Source organism: Anser cygnoides, chromosome 2 (genome assembly GCF_040182565.1).
Source record: "Anser cygnoides isolate HZ-2024a breed goose chromosome 2, Taihu_goose_T2T_genome, whole genome shotgun sequence".
Taxonomy (NCBI): Eukaryota; Metazoa; Chordata; class Aves; order Anseriformes; family Anatidae; genus Anser; species Anser cygnoides.
In genome coordinates this window covers 70,629,527-70,642,824 of record NC_089874.1, presented here as the reverse complement: position 1 = coordinate 70,642,824, position 13,298 = coordinate 70,629,527, and the positions used below count along the sequence as shown (strand labels likewise).

At 36.4% G+C, this 13,298-nt stretch overlaps 1 protein-coding gene across 2 annotated transcripts in view; it reads left to right on the top strand.

Annotated features, from left to right (window-relative positions):
* Window positions 1-13,017, top strand: part of PDCD6IP (programmed cell death 6 interacting protein) — a 31,166-nt gene extending 18,149 nt beyond the window's left edge. For both annotated transcript variants that reach the window (XM_013190366.3, XM_048052176.2), the window contains exons 9-18: window positions 620-743; window positions 1,445-1,622; window positions 2,045-2,156; window positions 2,931-3,100; window positions 3,901-4,149; window positions 5,511-5,645; window positions 6,537-6,631; window positions 9,011-9,143; window positions 9,494-9,687; window positions 10,460-13,017. In XM_013190366.3, coding sequence (XP_013045820.2) covers window positions 620-743; window positions 1,445-1,622; window positions 2,045-2,156; window positions 2,931-3,100; window positions 3,901-4,149; window positions 5,511-5,645; window positions 6,537-6,631; window positions 9,011-9,143; window positions 9,494-9,687; window positions 10,460-10,628 — 1,559 coding nt within the window. In that variant the 3' untranslated portion in view covers window positions 10,629-13,017. The remainder of the gene's footprint in view (window positions 1-619; window positions 744-1,444; window positions 1,623-2,044; window positions 2,157-2,930; window positions 3,101-3,900; window positions 4,150-5,510; window positions 5,646-6,536; window positions 6,632-9,010; window positions 9,144-9,493; window positions 9,688-10,459) is intronic.
* The last annotated feature ends 281 nt before the right edge of the window (window positions 13,018-13,298 follow it).

The window sequence follows — 13,298 nt, the reverse complement described above, 5'->3', positions numbered from 1 at the left end:
TTTTCTAATTTGTTCTTTTACTGCTTGATGACCAATATACTAGGAGATTAAACCACAGGTCATTATCTGCAATGTTACTTTTAAGATATTCTCAGATTTTTCTCAGCTGCTGTTCTTCTATATTAAACCAATCTTTTTAACTTCAGAAAGAACACTAATGTAGGGGTAAGTATCATATCATATAATCTTCACTAATCTAGTTGCTGGCCTTCGTAAAGCTCCAAAATATCAGTTCGTTGTCTGAACAGGAAAGTTCTGAAAAATGATCTGCTCTTGTCTTTCTCCTTTTCTTCCTTTTAAAAAGAGCCTTAAGGAAGATATGACTTGTAGTCATACAGATGTTCTCAATGTAATGCTTTTAAATTACTTCAACTCAATTTCTGCCTTAGATAGAAATCTAAATATATTAGGTAAAGACCTGTAGAAATATTCACTATATTAAGCTAGAGAACTGTAGAAATAGATTTATTTTTAACACATCCTGGGGAGCAGAGGAGAAGTATCTTACACTGTGTAGATCGGTCTCTGTATTGCAACCTGTACTAAAGAGCCATGAAGATGTTTGTATCCTTTTACTTTCACAGTGCAATTGCAGTAATTTATGCTCCTTCCCTTGTAGACCTGTTTGAGAAGATGGTTCCATTGCAAGTTCAGCAATCTGTGAGTGTCTATAACCAGAGAAAGGCAGATCTAGTAAACAGGCTAATAGCCCAGATGAGAGAAGCCACAACTTTGGCAAATGGGTAAGTATGGCTTCTAGTTAACTTTATCAAGATGAGTTATGGAACAGCCTCTCAATACTAGTTCCCTTGCAGCCTGTCAGCATCCAGATTACAGTAAAGTTTTTTATTCCTGTGTAGTAGGCTGGCAAATTTGAGGTCTATAGTGGTATTTAGAACTACTTGAATGCATCTAAAGAACAAACAGTATTCCATTTTCTTCAGCCTTTCGTCAGTTTTTAGGGATCTGACATTTGCTCAGAAAGAGTTCCACTACCATTAATCTACAGGGATTTTCATGTTTCAGTGGTCAGCTTGATTGAGCCAGTGATCCACTACACTACATGGTATTCTTCCCCCAAGATTTTGTTCTTTAATAATAATAAAATCTTATCAACCTGAAAGATAGGAACGTAACTCAAGGCAGTTGGTTATTTATTTACCAGATAGTTGTTACTGAAAATGTTTGCCACTTTTGTGGAAGCTAGAAGACTAGGATTTGTTTAGCTTTTAAGAGCTTTGAAACTTGCTTTTGGAGAGGTGTACTCTAGGAATAAGTTTAAAGTATTCAGTTTGACCTTTCTGTCCAAGTGTATGTTGTACAATGCGTCCATTCTGATAATGGACTGTGTGATCATTTATTTGGATAGCAATGTTATTACAGGGTATATTACAGGTATCTAACACATCACACAAGTTGCTGTATAACATGTTGACTTTTTCAGTGTGTTGGCTTCCCTCAATCTTCCGGCTGCTATTGAAGATGTTTCTGGTGATACTGTTCCTCAGTCCATTTTGAACAAGTCCAAGTCTGTGATTGAACAGGGAGGAATTCAGACTGTTGATCAGCTGATCAAAGATTTGCCTGAGCTGCTACAAAGGAACAAAGAAATCTTAGATGAAGTAAGCTCAGCAACTGCTAACACTCAAGACATTCTTTGGGGAAAAAAAAAACACACTACCACTCAACTTGTTTTCTCTAAGTGGCAATAGAAAAGGTGCACGGTTATACAAAACGCTTGAGACTTTAATAGCGTTTTAAAACCGCAGTGCTTGTAATAAAAACATGCTGTTTAAGTGTTTAGTCCACACATGCCAAAACCAGGCTGTCATGTATGAATGTTCACTTATGAGTATTTTCTTTTTTAAGATTAAGTTGGGGGAGGCAGGGAAACATGCCGTACAGATTTTAATCATTTGTCTTCTATATCTTTTATTTGCCGAATTAAATTTATACAAGATATTTGTGTTGGTGGTATTTTCTATACTAGCTATTTCATGTTTACAAGGGGTTATAATGCATGTAACACTTTTAACTCTTGCAGTCCCTACGGTTGTTAGATGAAGAAGAAACTACAGACAATGAACTCCGAACAAAATTCAAAGAACGCTGGCAGCGAACGCCATCCATTGAACTCTATAAGCCTTTAAGGGCAGGTAAAGTTAATATTTCTTGGCTTGGATCTTAGGAATGTTCTAAAAATGTTCATTGTGTAAATTGAAGTAGCGTTCAGTGTTGTGATGCTGTCTTTAAAGATACAAATCACAGTTTAGGAGAGGGTGTGGTAAAACATCTTTGTTGCTATCTGTGCTATTACTCGGAGTTGAGGGTTGTTACAGTAGTGGAGAGTTTCCTGCTTTTGCACCCATGGAGCGCGTGTGAATGCTAAAGTTTCAGAGATGGTATATAATGAAAGATAGCTGCCCTCCTAAGAACTTGGTTTCAATTACCACTTATGTGGGTCTTTTAGTTTAGTGTGTCTTTGTGAGTTAACATCTTTTTTTTGTATTTCCTAAGGTGTTCTTTTGTCATTGATTTTTCTTTTTTCCAACGGTTAGTTAAATTACTCACGATCATCACAATATCAGGCCTTCTGTGTACTTAATATTTTTTATTTTTTTTAGTTTTTTTAGTTTTGAAGCTAGCGAGGGACTGGTACCAGTGCCTTAGTAAAGTGAAGGCACAGGCTTTAAAATCTGAGTGGCTCAAAGTAGTGTGTATTAATATGCTGTCATATTCCTCTCTGGATAATAGAGATGCTTTGCTTAAGCACTGCTTGTATAGGAAACTTATGGTGTTAAGACTTAACACAAACATTTAATGTGCTGGTCCATAAAAATGTATGAAGACTTGCTGAAGAACATTGAAAACGGGTCTGGTGGGAGACGGGTTTTGAAATGTTAACGCCTATTTTCTCTTCCCACCACCAGAGGGAGCCAATTTCCATTGTATCTTGAATAAAGCTGTGCAAGCAGATGGGCAAGTTAGAGAATGCTATCAGTCCCACCGGGATACAATTGCACTTCTGTGTAAGCCAGAGGCAGAGCTCAATGCAGCTATTCCTTCTGCTAACCCAGCAAAAACATTACAAGGAAGTGAGGTAAAGCATGGAAATTATTCTCCGTTTTGGATAGAAGGGCTACTCATCTAACAAAGTAGACTCAAGTTGACCGATGTGGAGGCTGATTCTTAACTGCTATTGTTTCTATCCCAATTGATGCAGGGGGGTGACTAGAACTTCCAAAAAACTTGCTTGCTTGTTCTGCTTAAAGTCTGCTAGAGTATATTTTGTTATGCTTAATGTAAGCAAGTTCAGTTGCTAAGTACAGCAAGACTGGGTAACAAACAGCTGTAAAAGGAGCAGTATTTGATTAATACTTTGTATAGGGTGGTAGAAAGTAGTGCTCAGGCTCTTGGGGCAATTAGATTTAAAAAAATAAAAATAAATGTTTTCCAGGATTTTAAAATATTAGGCAATTACACCAATTTGCTTTCTGAGGAAGTCCTGGCTCATATTGTAACTTTTCTCATGGGAATTGGTTTGAAGTAAATGTATTTGATTTCCATGTTTACAGTATTATGAGATGCCTGATCTCTTTTTGGAAAAACAAAAACAAAAAACAACAACATTGTGTTTGTAGTAATTCAGTGTTATTAGTGGAAGCAGATATTGTAGAGGAGAATATAGCTTGAGGAAAGCTTGAAGGTCTTTGCTACTTTGCATTTTGTCTTTAGTCATGAATCCTTAAAATATGTCATCTTAAATAACATTTGTAAACAGAAGTGCATGCAGTATTATTGCTAGTATCTGTGAGGAGTGCAAGATAGAAACTAATAATGGATTTTTTACTTTTGCAGTAATTCTTCAGAACTCATTAACTTGACAATTTTATTACCTAGGTTGTTAATGTCTTAAGAACTTTGCTGGCTGGTTTGGATGAAGTTAAAAAGGAGAGAGAACAACTGGAAGATGACATGAAAACTGTAAATTTTGACATGACGAGCAAATTCCTGGCTGCACTTGCACAAGACGGTGCTATAAATGAGGAGGCTATCTCTGTGACTGAGTTGGACAGAATTTATGGAAGTTACACACAGAAAGTGCAGGAGTCCTTGAAAAAGCAGGAAGAACTTCTCAAAAACATTCAGGTACAACAACCCGTCTGTATGTTGTCTTTGCTCTCAAACTAACTATCAGCAATTCCTCAGCATTTCCAGTGCAGTAGAAGTCTACAGCTTTTTTTTCTGTAGATATGCTTTCTATTCCATTTTGCTTATGACTGTCATAGAACAATTGATACTCCTTTATTCTTCTGATCACGGAAAAATAGAGGGTTTTGGTTTAGTATTCACTGGAAAGAAATGCAGATTTCTAGCAGACTCTGCCAGAGCTACAGTGTCAGTTCTCTTGGCCCAATTCTGCAGATGGTTTTGCCCTTGAAGAAACTTAACTGTGCATAAGAAGGTTTGGTTTGGTTTAATCTTTTTTTCCTCCTCCTGTCATCCCATCTTGATAGTTATTTGTGGGATAACAAGCGACCTGTCTTTGTCTGTTAGACATTTACTGTCTCTGAAGAACATTTTGGTTTATTTCTTATTGTTATTTACAGTGTGCTTGACTTCCAGCATCTGTAATGCTCAAAGTAAAAATTATTGAAAATTTCTTAAACTGTGACTTATCTCAGTCTTAATTTGTCAGTAACACTAGGGACAGGTACCCGAAATGTCTGGCAAAAGAGTAGGTCCTAGTGCTTAGACAAATAAGAATAATTGTTTGAGTGATGAGGGGGCCTATTTGTGTGCAAGGTTACTTGTGACTTCTGACTACAACTTGCACTTAATTTTTCCCTTTCTGAAGAGTTGTTGTTTCTAGATGACAATATGGACACTGCTTCTATCAGGGATCTTATATTCACACGTTTCTTAACATAGATACTTCTAAAATCTTGATGGATATTACTTTGATGTTTGTGTGTCCTGGAATACAAGTTTGATTGCTGCTTCTGGCAGCTGAAATAGTCTTTTAAGTTTTTTCCTAAAGAAATGAGATGCAAGTGAGCCTCTTGTCAGTTTTCTGCTTCTCTGTCCTCTTAATAGCTTGCCTATATCAACCAAATTTGAGGTAGAGCTTCTAAAAAAGATTGTAACTTTTGAGATGATTTTATGAATATCAGTGGAGTATAGTGCAGCAGAGAGCCTAATTAGTATATTCTCTGAAGGAATCTCTACAGTAGAACTGAAGAATTAGCTGGAGGTCAACAAAAGAGAACAGATAATTAGTTGATACCTCCTGCCTGTCAATTAATACACGTTTAATTCTGAAATAGCCACTGCACTTGGCAGTTAACAAGTATCAGGAAGTACAGTGTGTGGCTGGAAGGTGATAAAGGTAGGCATTGGGAAAAGGGGGGTAGAAGCCATGAGTAAAATTAAGAACAGGAGATACAGAATCTTACATGGAACCAGGCTGCATTATTATCACTGCTCATTTTTCCCTTCTTCCTTTTAAGAATGCGCATCAAGATTTTTCAAAGATGAAACAGTCAAACAATGAATCTAATTTAAGAGAAGAAGTTTTGAAGAACTTAGCTGTGGCAAATGACAAATTTGTGGAACTTGTAGCCAATTTAAAAGAAGGCACAAAGGTACAGTAATTCTTAAAGAATTGGAAGAATGTTTTATTTACACAGTGAGATGTGAATCTAAAGTCATAATAAACATCATAGTCAATGCTAGATAGGAGGTACGTTTTTGAAGATTGTACTGCTGAAGTGAGGACAGTGAGTTGCTTGAATTTTGATTGTTTTGACAGCTGTGAAACACTTTGTTCCTCTCTGAAAATCAAGCTTTTCTGAGTGTTGATTTATATTAAAATTGGAACAGGTATTGATTACAGCTGAGTAACTAATGCTGAAGTACCCAGAAAAGCCATATTATCTGAAGAATTCTTTCATTTGTTCTCTCATAATAATTAATCAGTTTATCAAATCTGTGTTTTATATACTGCTACTGCATACATGAGGAAAGATGAGGAGGGTTTTATTTAACTTGCTTTTTTGATCTGGGCTTCTGGAATGTGTCTTATTGCTTCAGTACTAAATGCTTTTACTGATTTATTGAATTGGTAGTCTGCTAGAGGAAAAAAAGAAAACAAAACTTTGAAATGTCAATGAAAATTGAATGCATGGAACTGACTGAAGGCAGTAAAACAATTACAAAAAAATCAAAAAATATCCGTACAGTTCCTCACTAAGTGACCTAGTTTTGTTCTGTTTTTAAATAGACTTTCCAGTCTTGAACTATGTATGTAGTTTTTAATCTTATAAATATGTGCAGTTGTACAATATTAGAGGTAAGGACAAGAGCTGACTAGTATCTGCTTCGGAAAAGAATACAAAGGCACTAGCAAATTTTACTGGAATGGCAGGTTCTGGGCAATGCATTAATGTAATGCCTGTAACTGGGTCAGTATGTAGAAATACACTAGCATGGAGTCTGAAAGTATTGATTGAGCATGTTAATTTTTTCTTTACTAGTTTTACAATGAGCTGACAGAAATCCTTCTGAAATTCCAAAACAAATGCAGTGACATTGTCTTTGCTCGCAAGACTGAAAGAGATGAACTGCTCAAGTAAGATTTAAATACTTTACGCATTGTAGAAATTAAGTATTTATCAGAAGGTAATCCTTGGACAAGTTTATTATGGTACTTGATGACACAAGAAAGGAAGAATGTGTTGACTATTTCCTCTTTGCCTTGTGTGTTAACCCTACTCTCCCTTCCCTTGAAAACCTACAAAAATAATAGACGTAAATAGTGAATGCTACCTAGAAGTCTGTTCTCCTGTTCCCATATACAGTTTAGCATGAACACATTTCATCTTACCATGATTTTACTCTACTGCATTTTTTTGGTGTGCGTCTGGTGGTAATTTTATTTTATTCTTTTGTTTGAGGAGCTTTTGATTTCTGTACCTTGCCCTTGCTGTCATCTTGGTTTGAGAAGTTATCTAAGTGCTTCAGCATATAATTGTCTTCTGTGTCCCCCAGTGTGGTGGAGGGAAAAACACTGGTCTCTGCTCTGTAGTCTGATCTGGTCTGTTATGTTATTATTTGGATTATGTGGGTTGCCTGTGCTACTGAAGAAAGGGAAGTAGTTCTTATCCTTCCTCTGAAGGGAACAGTTGTGTTGCTATTGTCCCTTGCATGTGATCAAGTTAGTGTAGTATGCTTCAAATGTAATTTTTATGCACTTGGTGTAAGAAGAACGGATAACTGAAAAGGCTTGCATTTTCCAATTTTCAGCTTTCCTTCAGCAAAGCACATAGCCTTTAATAAAAAGGGCTAGTTTTTAGTAAAATTACAATTGGTGAAACTGAAGCTGTTCTGTGCATGTACCTTGTTGTGAATGCTCAGCCCTCAAATTTTACCTCTTCTAACCTCATCCTTGGATTTGCTTTTTATCACTTGGTTATTGTGTTTTTAAATACTTTGCAACCATATACAACCCCTTCTGCCTCTTTTTTTCCCCTCCCTTCCTACATACATGAAGTTTGGAAGCTGTAAGCTCCTGAACTGAGGCTTAGGTATGAATATTTCACGTCTCTAATATGTTAAAATTCAGTGTTAAACATGTAGATTTAGTGTTGATATAACATTCAGCTGAATCTTGCAATGATACTCTCTTTTACTTCTCACGTGTTAACTGTTCACTGACATGAAACTCTCAAGGTTTGCAGAAATGATCGGATTTGGGATATTTGTAGTATGTCTACCAAATGTATTTCTCAGTATGCTCAGCCTATGGTTCTTGAGTGACTGAAATATGTGTTGTGCACTGTGTCCTACCTGCCCTTCCGCCCCATTAAAATCAAAATACTGGCTGTGGTTTCTGTCTTGATATAGCAAAAATGAATTTGGTGAACTGGTATCTCATGTAGCGCTGGAGACCTTGTTTCATGATTGCCCACTGGATGACCGGTTTTAATAGTGTTTTAAGCTCTACATTTGATGTGCTTGGTTGCTGGCTGGCCAAAATAGACTTCATTCTGAAAGCCACCAATCTTTGCAGCTTAGTTTTAAGAAGAAAATTGCTAATTCCTTCTCTTAGTTATTTTTCTAAGACGGTAGATACTGTTTTTGATAGTTTCAGGATAATAACAGCATTGAATAGTTATTCCACTGTCTGCAACAAGTAGTTTGATATACGTGTATGTAACAGTGAGAGAAGACAATATTTCCAGCTTTTTCTCACCATTCCTTTTTCCTAGTGATACAGCAGGGATAACTGCGAAGACAGTTTTCTTGGAGCTCTTGTTTGTCTCTTCACTTTTTTCCTAACAGTAAAGTTGCTAGTTTTGTTCTTCTCTGGAGCTCACCTTTGCATGCTATATAATAGGAGCCTGTAGTTTGTTGCTAACTAGACTGTATGCCTTTGTCAGTCTCCCTTGTCTTCCGTTTCAGAATACCAGGTATGAAGTTCCAGCTGTTATATGTTGCTATGTATCTTGTCTACTATATTTTTATGCGAAGTTTTTTGAAACTTTAACTGCTTCCTGAAGTGTTTTGGAGGAATCTGTCAAATCTCAAGTTTTAAATCTCTTGCATCAAGAAATATACTCCATCCATCTGAATATGTAACTTAGAACTGCTTCCTCAGAATTTTCATGACAAGCTGACTGTAAAATCTGTTCACCATTTAATGGAAGCTAACACATGACACCAAAGCCTCCTTGTATCTTACCAAAGTAATATCCAAGAGTAGTGATCTATACCTAGTATTGAGCTGGAACTTAAAGATGTTATTAGAAAAATAAATGTAACATTTAATCAAAGATTGGCTGGAGGGTTTTCTGTAATGAAAGTGATTTGTACTCTAAATTGTTTGAGCTAGCTCACTGATTATGCTTTAAATATTAAATTTAGTTTGTCACATTTTCTTAATATAGTTTGCTGAAGTGTATAACAATTTGTAAATAAAGCTGTATGTTTGCTTGTCCGTTTTTAATAGAGATTTGCAGCAAAGCATTGCTAGGGAGCCCAGTGCACCCTCTATTCCTCTGCCTACATATCAGACCACACCGGCTGGAGGAAGTAAGCCTGCTGCATCATCAACTCCCACTCCAGCACCCAGAACCATGGTGGTAAGTAAATGCTACAGAATTGGTGGGTTGGAAATAGAAGGTTCAGGTACGCTGGAACTCTGATCTATACCTTGTTTATAATTCCTTAACGTATTGGTGTATTTAGAAAAGTGTAGAAGTGAAATAGAGGGAGAAGTCTCAAAACTTTATGGAGAGTTAGTGGTTTTCATAATTGTATATCTGAAATGGAAAGTTCATTGCTTTCCAGATGCTATGCATTATTATCTATATAAGGGGAATATAGAATGTCTCTTTTTTTTTTTTAAAAAAAAGGTGAATCATATAACCATAGCTTTTAATTCCGTGACTTCCTGAAAGAAGCTCCAACTTAATTCACTGTCTCTTGTTAGGGTGCTAAACCACAGCCACCAGCACGGCCGCCGCCACCGGTGATTTCTGTGGCAAGCAGTTCTCCTTCTGCATCAGCACCATCTGGACCTGCTGCAGCTCCTGCTGTTGCTTCTGCTCCGGGAGTTGGTGCATCAAGCACTGCACCATCACAGGCACAGGGACCTCCTTACCCAACTTATCCAGGTTTCCCAGGGTATGCTATTGGAGTACTTATGCTGTTGTGTTATCCCATAATCTAAAAGCACTTATTTGTTACTTGTGACATATTTAAATCGTTTTTTATCATTGAACATATGTTTAGTGTTCTTGAGGTGTGGTGATTTCTTAGTTTTAATTATGTAATTCCTGTTGGAATCATTTGCTGACAGTATTTGTGGGGGGGTTCATTTTGGTTGCAGGGTTTTTCCTTTTTTTCCATTTCCCCTTTCAAAAGGAGGAGATAGGACTGCAGTTCCTTAACCATGGTTTGTGGACTGTTGCCATCCCTTGCATAATTAGTTGGTGTTTGTCTGCTAAGTGTTGGCATATCATTTTTTAGATCCTGGTATCTCGCTGAAGATGCTGAAGTATACAGAACAAATTGCATTTGAATAATGTACTTTCTTATGATGCTTTTTCATTTTTTTGGAGTCGGGACAAGGATTTGGAGGCAGCTGCTATCTTTTTCAGTAGCAGGCAATGAAAATGTTAATATATGTACAATGATGTTAAGCATAAGAGAATCAGTTTGCATCAGTTCTTCTAGTTCTGGCAAGTTACTTTGCTCTACCTTCGGTCTCCATTTATGTTCCATGCATTATACTTTGGTCCTTAAAAGTTGCCACACTATCTGTTGCACAGAGTAGTATGAAAAGAAAACGTTTGCAGTGATTGCATTTTTTTTGTCTTACCGATGAGTTAAATTACTTGCAAACTAGTGTCACCAGTGTTTGGCAACTAAAGCATGCTTTTTTTTCTTCACACAGGTATTGCCAGATGCCGATGCCAGTAGGCTATAATCCATACATGTATGGCCAGTATAATCTGCCATATGTGCCATCACCTGTCTTTCAGAACCCTGGACAACCACCATATCCAACACCTCAACAACCTGGATACCCGTTTCCTCAACAGCCTTATTACCCTCAGCAATAATAGATCTGCATAGAAGCTCTGCTTGTTAAAAATTTGGGAGAAAATTGCAATAAGGATACTAAAACTTCAGCTTCAGTTAATGTACGATACTGAACTGTAGGCAGTCTATAACTCTTGTTCATTGTTAACTGCTCAAAAATATCTAGATCAGTTTTTGATTACATGAAACACTCAAAAATCTGTGGCAGCAGTACAGACTGTAGAGTAATGCCAGAACTAGAACCTAATTCAGTGGTTTGAAATTGTACACTACATGTTGGCTAGACCAAAATGTTTCTTTCTTCGCAAAAATTCTATAAAAATGGATTAGATGAGAAAAATGGAACAGTGCTTGCACTGGGTGTTATATATTCTATGGAACTACATAGCATTTCCTTCTGTACTCTTACTGGTTTGTATCTTTTGAGTTTAATTAAAATAAGCTATTTTGTCTAATAATCAAGGCCTTGTAAATCATCAGTAAAAAATAAATTACATAAGAATGGTTTAAACACTTGGCATTTCCTTACCATTAAATTGTATTTTGTGTGTTTTTAGATGTTTTCATTTGTCCCTTGATTTACACTTGGCTGTAATGCCAAAATAATGTCTCAAATGCTTAGCCTTACAACTGAATTTACATCTCTTCTCCTTGAACCTCTATTTTTTTTGAGTCTATAACTAACCATTTTGATACTGGTAGATGAAGTCTTGTGAGTAGAATCCTGTACCTTTTGAAGTGTATTGGACTAAAAAATTTTCATTATCACTTTAAAAGAACAGTTACTCTGATCTCAAGAAAACTTTTTAAAAGAAGAGAGATCAAGATCCATTTTAGAGGACCAGTGGTTGGTTGGTTTAACCCATGTTTTTCAAAGAAGTTAATCAAAAATGTGTAATTGATTAACATAGGGCAACTGTTAATTGTTGGAGTGTTTCAAATTGTCTTATATGATATTTTTTCCCCAGTAAAGAGCTCAAAACTTTATGCATTCCCTCAGGGAGCTTATTATCTGTGGAGAGATTTTTTTATGGTAGAAAAAATTACCTTGTAAATTAAAGCACACTGAATATTTACTTTTGGATCCATTTTCTTAAGGGACTACCTTGCATTATGTTTTGCATTAAGATAGTGAAGAATATGAACTTGTGGCTTCTACCAAATATTTGCTAAACTTTTCATATTTTTTTAAACATGCTGTGTAGTGGGGGAGTCACTCCTCCTGTAGCCCTTAGTTCTGTGGGACAGTTAATTTGAGTGCTTCATACAAGATGTTCTGGCCATATAGAATAGCTATCACAATACCTATGTTAAATGTCACTACTTTTGTTTTTCTTTGTTTTTTGTTCTTTTTAAGTGCCTGATTAAAATAGCAAGGTATACTTTACTGTAGGGGGGTTTGGAGGGTGCTAGTTACTGTAGCATCTGGGTGTGAACCTTACTGTATCTTGAATACTCTTCCGCTTAAAGAAAGCGACATACGTATCCATGTGAGCTTCTTTCTTTGTCTGAAGTTCTTGCTATGTGATCACTCCAATTACTTTGTGAAGGCTACTAATCTTTAATGCTCCGTGTCCCCCACAGAAAATGTAAATCAAAAAGTGAAAAGTAAACATCTCTCAGAACATGAGTATCTAATTCTAAACAGATTTACCAGCTCTGTAGAAGCTCAATCATGTAGGGGAGAAGGATGGAATAGGTGAATCGAACACCATAGATGCAACAGTGCACAAAGAGATGTGCTTTGCATTTCATTATAACCACAGCTGAATGGGGTGGCACAGGGACATCTCCAATGTTTTTCATAATAATAATACTTAAGAGGCAAGCAAGGACAATGAGAAAAGGCTAGGAAGGGAACTGTTTTGAATCAACAATCAGAATCTGATTTTACTCTTAACTGGAAAAAATAGCAGTTTTCCACTAATATCACTGTGTCGATGTGAGCAAGTGCAAGTTTAACTCAGCCATTTTAGTTCTATATTTCTAGCACACTATTGCCTGTAGATTGTTCTGTTTGCACATTAGATGCATTTGAGCTATTGTGTAAGTTTTGTTTCTAGTGCCTCAATTTATAGATCTTATTTCAATGTTGTATAAAAATGTAACTTGTTCAGCATAAGGGTTCCTAGAACTGAAATTTTAAGGCTTCCTAGATTTGAAATCATTGTTAAAACATTTTTCCAATTGTTACTGTTTGTTTTAGTTTGCTATTAGTTAAATATGTATAGAAATCTGTACATTATTTCCAGCTTTCACATGACCATTTTTCTTTTTTCTAAAAAAAACCACCAAAAATCCAGAGACATGTATGTATCTGCTTTTAAGCATGCAGCTGTCTTGACTTCAGTTGAAATGTTATCTTGTTCTTCCGTAGTTTATTAAAAAAAAATCAGTTAGAAAACCTGATTTCATGGCTTCTCTCTCGAGTACTATGGCTTCAGACAAGTCTTTACTTTGCAAAGGATGGAAATAAATCATTGGGTCCCCAAATGAGTTTCTGTTGTGGTGAATGCACTTAGCGTATCAGCTACTGTGTGAAACAGTGTCCTGTGTCCTGCACCTGTAAAGCAGGTGCTTTACAGTACAGCAGCTGTTCTGTAATAACAGCTGTACTTAAATCTTTGTAGTCGTACTGATTTTCAAGGCTGATTGAAAATATTTCCCTTTGGTTATATGAGGAGGAAATG